At 43.2% G+C, this 18,186-nt stretch overlaps 1 protein-coding gene across 9 annotated transcripts in view; it reads left to right on the top strand.

The window, feature by feature from the left end:
* LOC147021761 (phosphoinositide 3-kinase regulatory subunit 5-like) overlaps positions 1-18,186 on the top strand; it is a 116,051-nt gene that overhangs the window by 53,186 nt on the left and 44,679 nt on the right. For all 9 annotated transcript variants that reach the window (XM_085892056.1, XM_085892059.1, XM_085892057.1 and 6 more), the window contains 6 exons: positions 445-508; positions 1,191-1,356; positions 8,165-8,318; positions 13,325-13,408; positions 13,516-14,023; positions 18,094-18,178. In XM_085892056.1, coding sequence (XP_085748182.1) covers positions 445-508; positions 1,191-1,356; positions 8,165-8,318; positions 13,325-13,408; positions 13,516-14,023; positions 18,094-18,178 — 1,061 coding nt within the window. The remainder of the gene's footprint in view (positions 1-444; positions 509-1,190; positions 1,357-8,164; positions 8,319-13,324; positions 13,409-13,515; positions 14,024-18,093; positions 18,179-18,186) is intronic.

The following is an 18,186-nucleotide window of genomic DNA, read 5'->3' as shown; positions in this document are numbered from 1 at the left end:
AAACCTCCTTATTCCTTTGAAATATCATCCTTACTCTTTAATAATCATGCAGCAGTCTGTTCATAATTTATTTTTTTTCACCCCATATATCGATTCAGCATTATCAAAATAATATAATTTTTTTCTTCATTAAGCATCATCCTCTTATTTCTTTGGAGACCATACAACAAGTACACAGTGGTGCTCAGCAGTTTTGTTGTGAAGCTCATTCATTAAAAACATCGTTGTTCACTCCTGAGTGGCTGAAATGTATTGTCGCAACACCTTTTCCTATTGTTTGGGAAAAGTAGGACTGATGATTAATTTGTTACCACACGATGATGATTGTTGTATAAACAAGCTTTTGGAAAGGTGTTTCTTTGAATATACAGAATATCTTTGTGTGATGATACAACCGATCGGAAGTTAGTGTGTTGAGTTTGACGTTTTTGATATCTTTGGTAGGTGTAACTTATCAGAGGATTGTCAGGATGGAAAACATGAACCAAGATGACTGTTTGCGGAATAAGTAAGTGACCATGGACATCTTAATTGGCTGCACACTATTAATATAAAGAGATGTATTTGTGATTTTGGTTGCCAACGTCCAGAGTAGTTCGGTTTGTTTGGAGTCCAGTTGCATGGAGAAAGGAAGCATAAATTATTTGAACACGTTCAAAGTTATTTATCTTTCAGGATTTTGCTGTCACGTACAAATCGCACTACCCAAACGAGCTGTCATGTACAAATCACAGTACCCAAACTCTTTCAGCATTTAACAATGAGGAGGAAAATCATTGCTTAAATTTTATTGAGCCTCTCTTTGTTAACCTGGACACATGGCTGCCAAAGATTTTTTCTTAATAAAAAATATTTTCGTTCAATGCAAAATGTTTCTTCAAATAAGAAAACCATGAGAGAATTTTTCCTGCGGCTAGAATTTTTTTCATGGTTTTCTTGTTTTAACAAAACCTGAATTGTTAGCAAGCATTCCAGAAATCATTTCTATGAAAGCAAAACTTGTTTGTGCTCATCAGATTGTGAAAAGACCAATTAACCACTTCCATTAGGATAACAGAAAAGCACTTGCCTTGTTTGTTTTTGTTATGGGTAATATTATAGATTTCAGCCAGGACTTGAAAATGCATTTTTTAGAAGCAGTTGAACCACCTTGGTGAGATGTGAGAAGGCCTTTTGTGCATGTTTTCTAGAACAATTTTGCTGTTGGATCCTGCAGACTTGTCTCCAGGGATGGAGCAGGCTGTTTCTGATGGTGTAATCACCAGCTCACCTCCACAAGAGATCTTAATTGGGCAGGCCTTTCAGAGTATTTTTGGAATGCAGTTCAATGTGCCAAGGTTGCGGGAGAAGCTGAAGGTAAATAAAGATGTCGACTTTGTGAACATTGATGTAACTGTCCACTTCGTTGTTATTTTTGAGTTATTCAAGATGACGGTTTAAATACTACACCAATCCCCGAAAGCATTATGATGTTAAAATGAGGGGTTGCTTCAAATATGTGCTTGTGTTAACATTCTGTCTTCCAAATACATCTGCAGATGAACAGCATTCAATGTTTCCATTTTGCTGTTGAAGATGTAGAGGGTTGGTGCTGTCTGTAACCCTTATTAGTCAGACAGGAGTCTCTCTTTCGGTACCTTAAGAGTTTAATGTCTGCTATTGCAGTCTTTGGCCTGAGAATTTAAAACTTGGCCAAAGCTCTGCACAATGGCCTATTCATTACCTCCACCACCGAAGGTGAATGAAGGTTATGTTTTCACCCCTCTCTGTTTGTCTGTCCATCTGTCTGTTTATCTGCAAACAGGATATCTCAAAAAGTTGTGGAGGATTTGGACGAAACTTGGTCGACAGGTTGGGTGTGTGACAAGGATGACATTACCACCACCACCGAAGGTGGATGGAGGTTATGTTTTCACTTCTTTCTGTTTGTCTGTTTATTTGTTTGTTTATCTGTAGACAGGATATCACAAAAAGCTTGAGGACAGATTTGGATGAGATTTGGTAGACAGGTTGTGTGTTTGTGACAAGTTTAGAATTTTTTATTAGTATTATTATTATTTTAATTTTTTTATTTTTTATTTTTTGTATACACTGTCGAGGCTCGTGTGAGAGCTAACACACGGAACATACAAAAAGGGGAGCAGGAGACGAGGGGTGGCAGAGGGAAGGAAACAACAGTGGGGAACAGAGACATGAGGAGATCTGTGGAAGGGAGAGATATGGGGTGGGGTACATGGGTAAACAAGATGGACACGACAGGGACTTTCAGGAAGGAAAGCAGGGAATTTGAAAGAGGTGGGTTTGGGGTTGATTAGCGGGGGTAGAAAAGATTGTGGTTTTGGATGGAGGTTTAGATTAATTAAATTTTGGTGAAGATCCAGATTTGGATCTGTATACAAGAATTTTTAAAGTTATTCTTCGCCATTGAGTGATGGAGCCAAAATGATCTCCAGCATGATATTTCAAAAAAGAATTGGACGGATTATGACAAAACTTGGTGGATGAGTTGGGTCAGTGACAAGAACAAGCCGATTAGGTTTTGGTTCAGGTCTGGATGCAGATCCGGCCTATCAGTGGGATACAAAACATAAAGTGTTCAGCCTGGCGGGGGAGGTATGTGCTCTACAGAGTGCCGTTCCAGTTTCTAATGTAACCCTGGGATCTTGAAAATCAACACTATGCTAGCATATAAGATTATAGACTTGTTTTTTGTCTACAAAGTCGAGGATCATGGAAGAGCAAGAACACAGAATGGACCATAACATAATAGTACAGGCATTTTAGCAGAAATATTTGGTCAACTTCTGACAAATTGCAACAAAAGCAAACTCAACAGATTTTGATTCCTGAATATGTCCTCAGTGACAGAAAAATAAAGTCCTAAGGGATCCTCCGGGGGGGAAAGTCCTGAAATCTTGGAAATCCAATATGGCCACCACCCGGCTTCGGGGAAAATGAGAAAATTGTAAAGATTGATATTTTAAAATGTAAATATATGTTTTTCTGCATTCTAATTGTTCCTAGTTATGGTCAGTATATTGATATACAAGAATAATTATTAAAAAAGTGAAATGTATTAAGGGTAAAATAAAAAAATTATAGCTTTTTTGTCCAAAAATGTCAATTTTTGTCCCGAAAATATTTTTTTTACCTGATACTGATTTTGGCTCCTGGACAAAAAAAACAAACAAAGAAACGTTGAATACACAAGATGAAATCAAGTCTATGGCAATACAATATAATTATGTTAATCATTGAACCATGACAAAATTCACAATTCCACTCGGGGCAATAACATCTGCCTGACGAAGGTTTCAAAATGAAAATGAAAATTTGCATTAAACTCAGAAACTACATCCATTATAAACTTACTATACATGTTGAGAAAAATCAAGCCGATTAAAGTTAGAACTCGACAATGTCGTCATCATCCTCATCATTGTCACATGGAGTGTTTGTGCAGCCAGAGCCCCTGCAGTTTCCACAAGCTGGAGTGCAATCAATGTTGTGCTTCTTGCATGTGCATCTCATGGTGCTACATTCAGCCTGGCAGTTGCACCTAATGACACATAACATCTTTTCAGGAGCTGGAGATATTGATGGCTGAAGTGGCACAAAACCCTCGTCACACTTCTGCCAACCCCATTCTGTCGGAAGAAGTTCATCTGCACATCCCTTCCATTCTTGGACTTGCAGATACACGTGCAGGCTGTGATACTTTGCTGCTTCTGATGTTGGTAACGTCTGTGGTTGCACGTGAGAGGAGCTCCAAGCCAACTTGTCCCAGTACCGCTGATACCGGAGGGTGTCCAGGGTGTCAGTTGACTTTCCGTTGTAGATTATCACCAATGTTTTTTTCTCCTGCATCTGCCACATCACATACGGAAGCTGGATATGTATCAAAAACCTTGGCTTGCTCACGGAATGTGTTGTTTGCTTTGAACTTTTTGAGGGAAGCTCCCTTTCCAATCCCATGAAGACGAGATGTCGTGTCGCACCCAAGAGCTGCATGTAGAAACAGTATGTGCTTGCATATATCTGTACCAATCATTTTCTTTGTAGCCTTGATGTTCCAGATGCGAGTCTTCTTCGTGTTCTTCTTTGGCTCGGGAGAAAAGAAGAGGTCATGGGATTCCAAGCTTGCATGGTAGCATAGGACGAGGAGGTCTGTGTCATCACCAACTAACACAGTGTAGGTGACAGTAGCAGACTGCATGGCCTTCAGTACAATCAGGAGATCAGCATCCCCTGAGGCATGGTGTGTCTCACAGTTCTTCTTCTGAAGCTCTTCACTTAACATAAAAATGAATCGCTGTTTATTCTGCCTATTGGCAAGAAATTGTTCCGTCTTCATTGTGAGATGCATGTCAGCTGTAAATGTCACAGTAGTGCCAGCATTCCCTTTCGACCCTCTCTGGTGTGTCATGTCCTTCGTGTTGGTACTCTCATAACCATCAAACATGACTATGGCATCTCCGTACTTCTTCGTTACATAATCAGTGTACTGGAGGCATATGTCTCTGCATGTAGATCCACGAGACCATGGAATGCGTTGAACAAGTGCCCTGCCATCCAAAACATACTGTTGCCCATCATTGGGGATATCAGCTGGGACATTGGATCCAAGAAGATCCCAGATGGCATCAGCAAAGACTGGCTTGTGTGCTTTTCGGAGCTGAAGAGAGGAATCAAAGAGGGCTGGTGGATAGCTGCACAGTTGATATTTGAAGGCCGACTCCAGTTCTTCTGCTGTCTGTGCAACAGTGATCAGTCTCTGGAAGAGGAGTTGTGGGTCAACTTGGACTTGCTCTCCATCAATCTTGACAGATGACTTCATGCCGAGGGTGACAACTTGGTCTTTCCTTTTAAATGTGTACTCGGCAGGTGTTTTCCCATCCATAGATTTCAATATTTTGGCTCCTACAGCATGTGCTGTATCGACATTGACAGTGGGGTGTGCATGAACTCCAGTGGCAATGTTCCTCAGACGTGGATCACGACTGAACAGATTCCGTTCCTGTAAATACTGAAGAGCTGATAGTGTGTCCTTCCAGTCATGAGATTGTCTTGCCTTGGTCATGTCCTTATTCTGCTCTCCAGTGTTGTCGTTCATACCTATGAGCTCCTGCATTGCCTGGTTTATTTCTGCACAGGCAGGCATTGATAGTCGCCATACCAGCTGTTGTTGCTCTTTCATTCCTCGCCCTCGTGTGAGCCCCCCGCTGGTCTTCAAACTTCTCATCAGAACTTGTTCGATGATCAGGTCAGATGAAAGACCTGCCCACAGGCGATCACTTCGTCGAACCACATGGAACCCCTCATCAAAATGTTGTTGGACATTGGGATGTTGACTTTTGAGGTTGGACATCTGCTGCAGATACACCCTCCCAGATTTGGCATACAGGTTGTGGCCCGAGGCTGCCAGGTAAGGCAGCATTTCCTGGATGGCCTGGAGATGTAGTGCCCAGTTCCCAGTGCACTCTACCTGGATGTATTTGCGTAGAATGTCTAGCATGTCCATATACTGAACCCAGAGCGCTGACGTTCTAGAATATATCTTTGCAGACTCGGCATGCTTCTGAAGGTGGTCTTTGATTTGTTTCAAGACATCAGACTTGCATACTTCTTCCACAGACTGGGGTTGGCAGAAGTGTGATGAGGGTTTTGTGCCACTTCAGACATCAATATCTCCAGCTCCTAAAAAGATGTTACGTGTCATTAGGTGCAACTGCCAGGCTGAATGTAGCACCATGAGATGCACATGCAAGAAGCACAACATTGAGTGCACTCCAGCTTGTGGAAACTGCAGGGGCTCTGGCTGCACAAACACTCCATGTGACAATGATGAGGATGATGACGACATTGTCGAGTTCTAACTTTAATATGCTTGATTTTTCTCAACATGTATCGTAAGTTTATAATGGTTGTAGTTTCTGAGTTTAATGCGAATTTTCATTTTCATTTTGAAACCTTCGTCAGGCAGATGTGATTGCCCTGAGTGGAATTGTGAATTTTGTCATGTTTCAATGATTTACATAATTCTATTGTATTGCCATAGACTTGATTTCATCTTGTGTCTTCAATGTTTCTTATTTTTTTTTTGTCCAGGAGCCAAAATCAGTATCAGGTAAATATATATATATATTTTTTTTTCGGGACAAAAATTGACATTTTTGGACAAAAAAGCTATAATTTTTTATTTTACCCTCAATACATTTCACTTGTTTATAATTATTCTTGTATATCAATATACTGACCATAACTAGAAACAATTAGAATGCAGAAAAACATATATTTACATATTAAAATATCAATCTTTACAATTTTCTCATTTTCCCTGAAGCCGGGTGGCGGCCATATTGGATTTCCATGATTTCAGGTCTTTCCCCCCCGGAGGATCCCTGAGGACTTTTTTTTTCTGTCACTGAGGACACATCCAGGAATCAAAATCTGTTGAGTTTGCTTTTGTTGCAATTTGTGAGAGGTCATCCGACATTTTGACTGTACTATAACAGAACAAGGAGATCATGGTGGAAAGGAGAAAACACCAACATAAAGGTGGAGGGACACATATGCAGAATTGGCATGGTTAATAATGAGATGAAAGGGAGGGTGGGGGGAAGACACAGAGCGAACAAGTTGTAATGGAAAAGTATCGATGAAATGGAAATGGAACAAAAAAACGAGTGAGGGAATGGGCCAGGGAGGGTGTGGGGGGGAGGAGTGGGTGCATCCTAATAACCTCGAAAGGAAGGAAATGCATAGAAAATATAAACGAGTTTTGATGGGGTAGGAGGATTGTCATCTGAGGTGGTGGTGAACAGCTGTCTTGAAGACCTGGAGAGAAGAATGAGATTAAAGAGACTGAGGAAGTTGGTTCCACAGGTGAGATAAAAGGAGAATATGAGTGGAGGTGAGCAGCCTGTCTGGATTTTAGGAGTTTTGCCAGAGGTGGGTTATTAGCAGACCATGTGTAGACTGCAGAAATCTGGGGCAGGGGAGGCAGGAGGAGGCCATCAAGGAAAGGGCAGAAGGTGAAAGACCAGAAAGCAGGCAGTCTCAGATAGAAGGCCACCTACCTGTTTGCGAAGCGAGGCTAAGCGAGCCCAGAGACTGGGCTTCATCACTTGGTATTTTTCATTAATATTTTTCTTCATTCCAATAAGGCTGCCAAACCATGTGACCTTTCAATTATTCATGAATGAACTTGCATCCCCAACTCTTGAAGAAGGTGTGTGTTAAGTTTCACCTTGATCTGTCCAGCCGTTCTGCAGAAGATTATTTTTGAAGGTTTTAGGGTAAATGCAATGTGGCTACCAAACCATGTGACCTATCAACTAGTCATGAACAAAATTGTACACACATCTTGGGAAACGTGTGTACTGTTTTGCCTCAATCTGTTCAGCCGTTTCGGAGAAGAATATTTAAAAAAGAACAATAATTATTTTTAACAATATGACTGCCCCACCACGTGACCCATGACATCATAATTTTTTCTTTCTTTGGTGAGTTGTTGCGAAGTTGATGCTAAAGAAATTTCAAATTTTTTGGATGCAGTGTTCTACGTGTCATTTTCACTGGGATACCACTTCACCGATGACGTCACGGTTAATACCACTTATACCCCTTGTGGAGATCTTGATAATGAGCCATGTTTCAATGTTTTTCCAGCAAGCGGTTGCAGAGAAGACATCGAAAAGTTTTCAGTTTTTCAAAGATGGTACCCATACCACGTGACCTATGACGTCATAATTATCACTTAAAAATTCAACGAATAAAGACTGGTGAAAATTTTGTGTAAATTGGATTGATGGTTGCCGAGAAAATGAATTCAAAAAGGAATAAACACGAAAATTGTCGGCGGAATAAAAAGAAAAATAGGAAAAGTAAGAAACAGAAGAAAAACAAGAAGTTACCCAGCCTGAAAGGCTTGGTACCATAATAATAATAATAATAATAATAATAATAATAATAATAATAATAATAATAACAACAACTTTCAACATCAAGTTGTTTCGCCTAATAGACCGCTAAAGTATGGTTGGGTATTTGTTCAAATGCTCACTGATCACATTTCTTGTTTTATGTTGTGGATGACATTAACTCGCAAAACAGGTTACAGGGATTTATTAAAGCCGAGATTAAAAATGATCTCTTTCCACAGGATTTGTCAAAAGAACAACTGAAGAGTATTTATGAAAGGTGCATAGATGCCATGGAACAGGCCGCAGCCACGCCACACCGCGGGAAGTCTTTGGTAAAACTCAAGCAGCAGTACCACGAAATTGCTGCCGAAGTATTGAGCACTTTTGAACAAGGTAGATTTTTATTGAGGTTTTCGTTCAATTTTATGGCAGGAATGTTTTTAGTTTTTGTTCAAAATCAATCTGCCAGTAAAAATAAACTCATTTATTGCTTGTTAATAATGGGCAAGATAATTGTAATTATGGTCATATTGGTCATATTCATGGTGACATTCTTCCCTTTCGAGTTAACAAGATGATCCTTGAACCCTTTGGGTTCCCGTTGTGACAGCGGTTGATGAAGAAAAATTAAACAACACAAAGTTTTTATATTATTAGTGGCCAAACTTTAACTTGAAGAAAATTTGAGCATTTACCTCAGGAGTCATCGTTCGGCCAACCGGTTTCTCGAGGTACATCAACACATTCTCCATGGTTTGTCCTTGCGCTTTATGGATCATCATACCAAAACTTGACTGAATCGGGAATTGATTTTTTAATAACTTTTTTCGTTGCCCGATTTGAACAAAACTTGATACGGCACACCGCAGGCAAATGGTGAGTATGGTGGCCCTAAAAAAATTGCGCTATCGTGTACCGTTTTGGCTGTATTTCGGGAACATACATACATGTAAATTGTTATCGATTTCTGCCCGTTCGGCGTGCAGACGACCGCCTTAGTCAAATTGCGGGCGCGCGCGCCCACCGAACGCGCAATCTAGTCGTAGCTTCCATATCAACGCCGAAACCCAGCTACGGGTGTTTTTAACACACCATAAACCAGCCAATCCCTCTGTCCACGTGCTACAGGGTCATTCGCCGAATTGTCTATGTACCTAGTTATTCACGCAGACAGAGATACCGGGAGTTTATACCTCGACGGGACCTGCACGAAAACGAGCTGCTTAAGCGGCTCGTTCCGTATGCGAATGCCGAGCGGTTATATATCGCCAAGTCCAGTCGGACCAGATTATTTTATTGGCTTTAAAAGCCAGCTAATATCCCGAGCGTTCCATGGCAGTCAATGTGAGGAAGGGACGCAACAAGCAAGTGACATTCAACAATGGAGACATTTATTTCCACTCGGCAGTAAGCAGTCAATGGGGGGATGGGGACAGGACACGAGCAAAAAGCCTACAGCCGATGTCTATTTATTATGTACATGCACTTACACAATTCACTACTTAAGGACAAGGCGCCACAGACTTTCATGCAAAACCCAAGAAAGAAAGAACAGGCTCGTAAGCCTTTATTATTTCTCAGAACCGGGATGACCGAAGGTGCTCCGAGAGGCCGGGGCAGGTTACCTGGCCACCCCTGGCAGCTCGATGGGCTCTTGTTCGGCGACCCTCGGTGTCTTTGCCCGGACCCCCGAGCTCCGACTGGCTCCCTTGGTCGTCCGGCCTTCACTGTGGCCTGGCTTAGCCGAGGACGCGCTGGAGGAGTGAACGGGTCTCCACCCCGGCTTCCTGGTTGCGCCGGCGAACCAACTGCCCGCACTCCAACACTCCGAACTCCGAACTCAACTCCCACCTCCGAACTCTCCAGCTCTCAACGGGGCGTCTCTCCACTCCCAACTCCCACTGACTCCGAACTCCCCACACCAACTCCACCACCAACCAACTGCCTTTTCGGCCAGTGAACGCGGCTTTTTATCGCCCCAAGGGGAGGGGCCGCCGTGGGCTTTTTCACCCAAAATCAGCGCCCTCCCCTTTTTCACATTTTTACCTTCATCCAGGCTGGATCCGCCCCTTTCACTTCAGATTGGCCAGCTTCTTCAGAGGGTAAGGCCTTTTTGATCCGTTCTTGCTGTCAAACGTGGCCGTGTTGGAAATCACCGTGAAACGCGGCCGTGTTGGAAATCACCGTGAAACGCGGCCGTGTTGGAAATCACCGTCAAACGCGGCCGTGTTGGAAATCACCATCAAACACGGCCGTGTTGGAAATTACCGTCAAACGCGGCCGTGGGTTGTCGTTGTTGTGACGATGTGTTTGTTTTAAAATAAAGATAGAAAAGAATAACGGCTAACTCAAAGATTCACAGCCCGGCACATGAACGATGCCCGTTATACATCGGTGGGGAATTCTAACCTGGAACACACACTTACCGAAATAACTGACCTCTGGGAAACCTGACTGGTGTTCTGTGAATTTCCACAACCGTAACACTACCCCTCCCCTTTTTCAGACTCGTCCCGAGTCGTCAAATTTTCGTGTGCCTTCATGTGTAAGTTCTCCCCTCGTACGATTTACCTTTGAATCCCTGAGTGCGACATTTGGTGTATCCGTGTCCCAAAAGTAAATAACCTATGGGCTGTGTAACTAACTGAAGAAACTCACTCGTACAGACGACTTAACTAAAATTGCCGGCGCTACTACAAACAGGGAGCCGGCGCAGGGGGAGCAAAACTCGTTTACAATTTTACTTATCCTTATAATTTTACACTAAACCATGGCCCAGGACCGATGGACTCTGTGGGGAAAAAGGGCAAAAGTCACAACAAAAGTCACGGCAATGTCATTGGTGCAGGAAATGGATGGATGATGGTCTGGATGCAAACACAAAATGCAAAATGCACGGGCTGCACAACGCAGTCCCATTGATGTGGCTGCCTGCAGGGCAGTCCTTGAAAACACACTGTAGGTGATCCTGGCACACATGGTGATGGTGGAATGGGGCAATGCAAACAGGGTAGCAGGCATGGGATCAAGGCAGAGGCAGGCAGACAAGGCATGGCAAGGCAAGGCCGGAACAGGCCGCTGTAGCACAACAGGCCAGCAGGCAAAGCTGGCTGGCCTCTGGTCTCGTTGTGGAGGGAGTGCGGTGGTGCCGGCTGCTCTGGGGGCGGGCTCAGACCTACCCTACTGTCTCCCCCCAACCTATCGCCTTTGCATGTCTCTGTCCATACCCACTCCCTTAGTTTGCAAAAATCCAACCAATTTAGCCCCATCTTATTTTTTTTATTATTATTTTTTTCTTCTTTAATTCCTTTTTAAATCGTCTCCCTAACCCCCTTTATCATCTCTGTCCGGCTAACCTATAGTCATCCTAGCCTACTCCCAACCCCTACGTTCCCTTCCTGGAGGGGATTTAAGGGAGAGCTTCCGTCCTGTCCTGAGGCCCAACAAAGCCTCAGAATGGCCTCCTCAGATTTCAGCGATCTTTCACCACGGTGAGTCCAGCGGCCCACCGAGAGGGAGGGGATGGATGGTGCGAAGGGGTATACTTCCCTATCTACCCCAACATTTATTAACCTTAAACTATCCTGGGGCTTTCAACAAACTCCTCTCACTTAATCTATTGGTTCTACGAACCAAGATTCCCGTCACCTGTGTTGGTGTCCTCACAAATTTGGGCCTTGCCCTCCAATTTTCCTTCGTGCCCTTGCACGGTTACATGGCTGGGCAGCGTGGCTCACTTGGCAGGAACTACCCTCTGCCGATTCAACAACCATGGCACCCCCGGGCCCTGAGACTGTCTCCGAGCCTACCAGCTCGCTGAAATCTGGGGAGTGCCCTCCCTGGCTACTCCCCCTCGACGCTCACGTGGCAGGCTGGCACCATGGGCCCCTTTCCCCGGGTGCCCGTGCCCACGACACTGCCCACGTGGCCATTGGCGCTACGGGCACCGCTTCATGCAGGCCCACCCATGCCCACTATGCTATCCCGGCCCCTCTTGGTCCCTTGGCCTACCGCGGCCGACTAGCCCGGTGCCCGGGGTGCCCACTAAGTGATACTCACCGTTCGCAGCTTCGCTCCCAGCCCGTCAACAGGACTCCTGCACCCCTCCAAACGGGGTTCGAGCCTACATTTGCACCAACAGCAAAACGACCTCTATTTTGTCAATTTGGCTAACCCACTAACTAACTTTACTCTGACCCCAGGGTCCCTTGGGTGGGAATCACTCCTCCCCCCAATCACTCATCGCGCCATGCATACCACATTCACTGCATTCACATAGGCCTGCTGGCCCTCACCCACTCATCAAGTACATTTTTCACTTTTCAGCACATATCATCGCTCACATCACTGAACACTGCCATTCTGCTGACTGCATCCCCTAACTACCTTGTTCTCCCTCGTCATCCCTTAAACTCATAGCACATCCTTTTACTCTACATAGCTAAGCTACGTCCCCACTACACATTCAATATCTGTCCATGTCTCCGAAAATCCATTTTCCTATTCTCTAAATCTAACCTAACATTCCCACTAACTAACCATTCCACTTGGCCCCATGAGGACTTGTCCCTGCCCCATGAAGCCAGTCTAACTAAACTAACCGGCGTTCGGCCAGGCGTTCCGAGGGCGTGGATCCCCGGTAGCCGAGATCGCATAGTTACTTAGGTACATTGGATCTTGACAAAATAACCTTATGCCACGCGGTCGAGATATTGGCGTTCCACGGTCAGTTAAACGACCCACTGGCTCGCGGAGTTATCCGAGTGACGGTCTACAATTCCGGGGAGCCTGGGGGAGACGACGTAACCTCCCCCACCTTGTGATCGTTCTCGCCACCGACCCCCGGCACACAACAATATATATATATATATATATATATATATATATATATATATATGTATATTATATATGTATGTTTGACGTTTTTGCCACGTTTGCTGTGGCCAGCGAGGTGAGGGTTGCAAACGCTGGAAGGTGCCATGGTTGGTTGTTGGTTTGTTTGTTGGATGATCGTTGGAGGGTTAGTTGGATTGTTTGTTGGATGGTTTGTTGGTTGGTCATTGGATGGTTTGTTGGATTGTCGTTATATGTAATAACCTACCTAAAAGGACATCGCAACACACACCTTTGATTCTCCCACTAGACAAAAGGAAGGGGCCTGTCTCACATGTACTTCACAGAATAACTGACTCTTGGGACATCTGTATGTTTGAATGCATATGGTTTCCAGATCTGTAACTATATATATATATATATATATATATATATATATATATATATATATATATATATATATATATATATATATATACATATACAAGATGAGAGTTTTAGTAATATATAGAAGATAGATAGATAATGATGAAGACAAGTAAAAGTTTGTTGAATGCTTTTGACAGAGAGGGCAAGTAATGCAGAATTGGAGAATGTTCCTGACTTCATTCCACATTTCGAGGTTCGCATCTGGAAGGAAGATCATTTGGGTAAACTTGTGGCACATTGTTCATTCTGTTGCTGTTTGTGGTAGGTTTTACTTACTTTTTTATCATGACGAAATGCTTGAATTCCAATGTTGTTTTTTTTCTTGCAGATTTCTTAAACACTCACTTGCTCAAAAGTGATGCACAGGAAACAGATTTAACCTGCACAAGGGGAACTTCACTTTTTCCTGTGACTCACCATCATGGTCCACCAAATACAGGAAGTTCACAATATCGAGTGCCGCCTTACGATGCTGCTTTGCTCCATGAACAGCTTCCAGGAACGGAAGCAGAAAATGCTGACCAGATACTTCCTAAACAGCTTTTGGTAGTTGGCGACCAGGAGCACGTGGCTGCGTTAAATCGACACTCACCCCGACTTAATCGAAAGGCTGCAGTGAGACGTCGGCCAGTTTGCAACTTGAGAAATTTGCTTAGAAGTCAATCGGAAAGTTATGGGGACAATGCTCTGGCACTTCCACATTCATGCTGCTGCGAGCAAACTTGTATGCATCTGCATGGACTGCACCCTCTTCCTGGCCCTCAGCAGCTCCACATTGTTTTGTTTGGGGTGGACAGAACTCTGGGTAGACTTGCTGGCGCCTACTGCAAATTCCGGTACCTACTTGCTTTATTCTGGATCCTCAATAAAAATAAACGAACCTTGAATGAGATTAATTAATCAGATATTTGTCAAATTCTGTGCTGTGATTGTGTAATACAACATACTGGGATTTCTCAATCCCAAATGAGTATACTACACCCAGGTTATACTTTGTGCATGAATGCTCTTACCCAATCAAAACCACAATTACCCAGGGCTACCAACACCATAATAGAAGTTTTCTCCTTCAGCATCAACTTACAGGCCATCTTTAATTGCATCACATGATTTTTACGTCCAAGGGTGGTCTTTGCTTGTTTGTTTGTTTTTATCCACACGCACTCGATCTACAACTACTTTTCTTATGGCCCTAATTATTCCCACTTTCTGGGAGGGTAAGTTGAGGAATGTTTTTGGCCTATGTCTTTCATAAATCATCTGCCCATCCATGATGTTCAACTGAAGGTGGTAATAATTTGTAATCCGTTCAGGGTGCTAGCAATAACTCACCTACTCTTTGTGAAAGACTGCTTGAAAATCAGCCAACATCACTGCATTATGTAAAAAGGTGCAAAAACTGATCCCCTCAACAACAGACCTATCTGCTTGCTTCCAATCAGAAAGATCATGGAATCCATAATTGAAGTTGATATGAAATGCTTCCTTTTCTCCAACAACCTCATCTCAGATCACCTATTTCAGACCAGGTCAATCCACCTTGGATATGCTTCTTCGACTCACCCAAAAAACGATGGAGGCCCTCAATGTCGGATTTGAGACCAGGGCCGTCTCTCTGGACATATCTCGTGCTTTTGATGCAATCTGGCATCTTGCCTTGCTCTCCAAACTCTCTGCCTATGGCATCCAAGGCCAACTCCACACATGGCTTCCTGACTTTATCTACTCCTGTAGCCAACGTGTGGCACTCAATGGAATCCTTTCATCTCCTCTCCCTGTCAAGACTGGAGTGCCTTGAAGCAGTGTTCTGTGCCCAGTCCTTCATCAATGATCTGTCTGACTCTCTGGAAAATCCTCTTTATCAATATGCTTATGACTTCACCCTCTGTCATGACATCCCTCATCCTTCAGGCAGGCAGGTAGCAGCCTCTTCCCTCTCTTCAGACCTTGACAAAATCACAAGATGGTCAAACACTTGGAATATGTCCTTCAATGCTGACAAATATCACACTCACTATCGCTCTCTGAAATGCCCTTCTGGCAGCCCCCCCCCCAATCTACTTTATAAACAATTTGTTAATAAATTGATTTAACTCGATCCTCTTGAGGAAGATCAGTCATTCAATTCATGGGTCTCACTTTCAGCCATGATCTTTCTTGGGAAAACCACATTTCAAATTTGGCCTCCAAAGCCAGTCATCAACTGAGCATTCTCCATCATATAAGGTCCTGCCTTGGCACACCTGAACTCCTATCTCCCAACGAGGCCTTCATCCACAGCTTGATGGAGTATCCACAGCTGCTTCACAATGATGCAGACGCTTCGTGCTTGTACCTGTAAGTACAATAAGCAATGAAGTCATTAGATAGAAGTCAATAGAAGTCAACACAACACAGTTTTTAATAAATAATTGCAGGTACTTTTTGATTCACCCTCGTACATCACAAACTTGTAACCTTGGAGGCAGAATATGTGGGAATTGTGCTGAGCTAATTTCAAAGTGTCATCTGCATCATTCCTTGTGTTCAGAATGAATAAACAAATGCCTTTGGATTCCCAAGATCACAATGCAAATGTTTCGCTGCAGCATATTTGTAAATTCTCTAAGGAACCACAACATATATATACAAATATTATACAGTGCCTTCAGAATGTATTCACACCCCTGGACTTTTTTCACATTTTGTTGTGTTACAGCCTGAATTTAAAATTCATTAAATTTAAATTTTTTTGTCACCGATCCACACAAAATACCCCATAATGACAAAGTGAAAATGTGTTTTTAGAAAATGTTACAAATTTATTGAAAATGAAATGCAGAAATATTTAACTTACGTATTCAACCCCCTGAGTCAATACTTTGTAGAAGCACGTTTGGCAGCGATTACGGCTTCGAGGCGTCTTGGGTATGTCTGTATCATCTTTGCACATCTGGATGTGGATTTCACCCCCCCCCCCCATTTTCTTGCTTGCTGATTTGGTCAAGCTCAATCAAGTTGGATGGGGAGCATCAGTGAACATCAATGTTCAAGTTTTTTCCACAGATTCTCAATGGGATTCAAGTCTGGGCTTTTGCTGGGCCACACAAGGACTTTCACATTCTTGTTCTAAAGCCTTTCCAGTGTTGCTTTGGCTGTATTATTGGGATCATTGTCCTGTTGGAACGTAAATCTCTGCCGCAGTCTAAGGTGTTTTGCACTCTGAAGCAGGTTCTCAAGGATTTGCCAGTATTTGGCTCCATTCATTATTCCCTATAATGCCTGGTGCTGGCTTAATAGTTAGGGTGGTGGGCTTGGGATCCCAAGATCCTGAGTTCAAATCCTGCTTGACTATTGAATTAATACCAGGTGGGGTTGACTCAGCCTGTCTTCCTTCCAAGGTTGGCAAAATGAGTACCAACTTGCTGGGATGATTGAGCCATTTGAGTATCCTGTGTTGGAATGGTGACCCATCTAGGATTGTGCCCAATAGCCCAGGAGACTGCTTTGGCAGCACCAACACTCTGTACAGGGTATGGTCCCAATGGATGGATGGAATATTCCCTCGATCCTTCCAAGTCTCTCAGTCCCTACTGCTGAAAAGCATCCCATAGCATGATGCTGCCACCACCATGCTTCATGGGAGGAATGGTGTTGGATGAGTGATGAGCTGTCATCAGTTTCCACCAGATGTAGCACTTTGCATTCAGGCCAGAGTTCAATTTTCATCTTATCAGACCACAAAATCTTTTGCCTCATGCTCTCAGAGTCTTCCATGTGCCTTTTTGCAAACTCTAGGCATGCTGTCATGTGCCTTTTTCTCAGGAGTGGCATCCGTCTGGCCACTCTCCCATAAAGCCTACATTTGTGAAGTGCTGCAGAGATTGTTCTCCTTCTGGCAATTTCTCCCGTCTCGGCAAAGGAACTCTGTAGTTCTGTCAGAATGGTCATTGGATTCTTGGTCACCTCCCTAACCAAGGTTCTTTTTGCCCAGTTGCCCAGTTTGGTCGGACGGCCAGCTTTAGGAAGAGTCTGGGTAGTTTCATTATCTTTCCATTTCCTAATAATGGAGCTCACTGTGCTCTTGGGAACTTTCATCACTCTAGAAATTGTTGTACATCCTTCCCCAGATCTATTTGTCCTCACAATTCTATCTCGAAGTTCTACGGACAGGTCCTTGGACTTCATGACATGTGCTGTCAACTGTGGGACCTCAGATAGAAAGGTGTGTTTCCTTCTAAATCATGTCCAATTAATTGAATTGGCCACAGTTTTTCATTTTCAATTGATTTGTAAAAATTTCTAAAAACATGTTTTCACTTTGTCATGGGGTGTTTTATGTAGATCAGTGACAATTTTTTTAAAAATTTAATCTATTTTACATTCAGGCTGCAACACAACAAAATGTCACAAAAGTCGATGGGTGTGAATACTTTCTGAAAGCACTGTATATGGGCTTTGGAAGGGGGGGGTGAGGGAATCAGTCTGTCACATTTTTTTAAATTGGAGTTCTTTCACAGCATCATGAGGGACTTTTGCATGTGAAGGTACATGACTGAGGGATGAATTTCTCTCTCATGGGTCATGTAACATCCAGAAGAGCACTTTTGGATATCCGGCAGAGTCCTTGCTAGAGTTCACAACATTGCAAACTTGCTTTTGATTTCAAAGTTCAAATCTGCAAACCGACTGTATATAACAAAGTTGAAGGTAGTTGGTATTACCTTCACCAGCAAACAAGCAAGCCTCGAGCAAGCAATCATTGAACTGCAATATGCAGACTATGTGACCAAACGTCTTTTTAATCTTTGCCTTTAATTTTGAATGGTGAGCTCAGAACATGCTGTTTGGTTCCATTTTATTATCCTCTTGAATATTGGTTATTGTGCTTTTTGTTTACAATGTATTTTCTTTTCCTTATTGGTAGAGCATTGCAAGCGCAAAACCAGAAAATGAAAAGACAGTGGCACCTTCAATTTTACTACATACCCGTGCAGTCTGATACTAAGGAGGTGAGAGC

This window comes from Eptatretus burgeri, chromosome 8, assembly GCF_056783735.1.
Source record: "Eptatretus burgeri isolate ZD-2024b chromosome 8, Ebu_testis_v1, whole genome shotgun sequence".
NCBI classification, from domain to species: Eukaryota; Metazoa; Chordata; class Myxini; order Myxiniformes; family Myxinidae; genus Eptatretus; species Eptatretus burgeri.
This window is presented reverse-complemented; position numbering and strand designations above follow the sequence as displayed.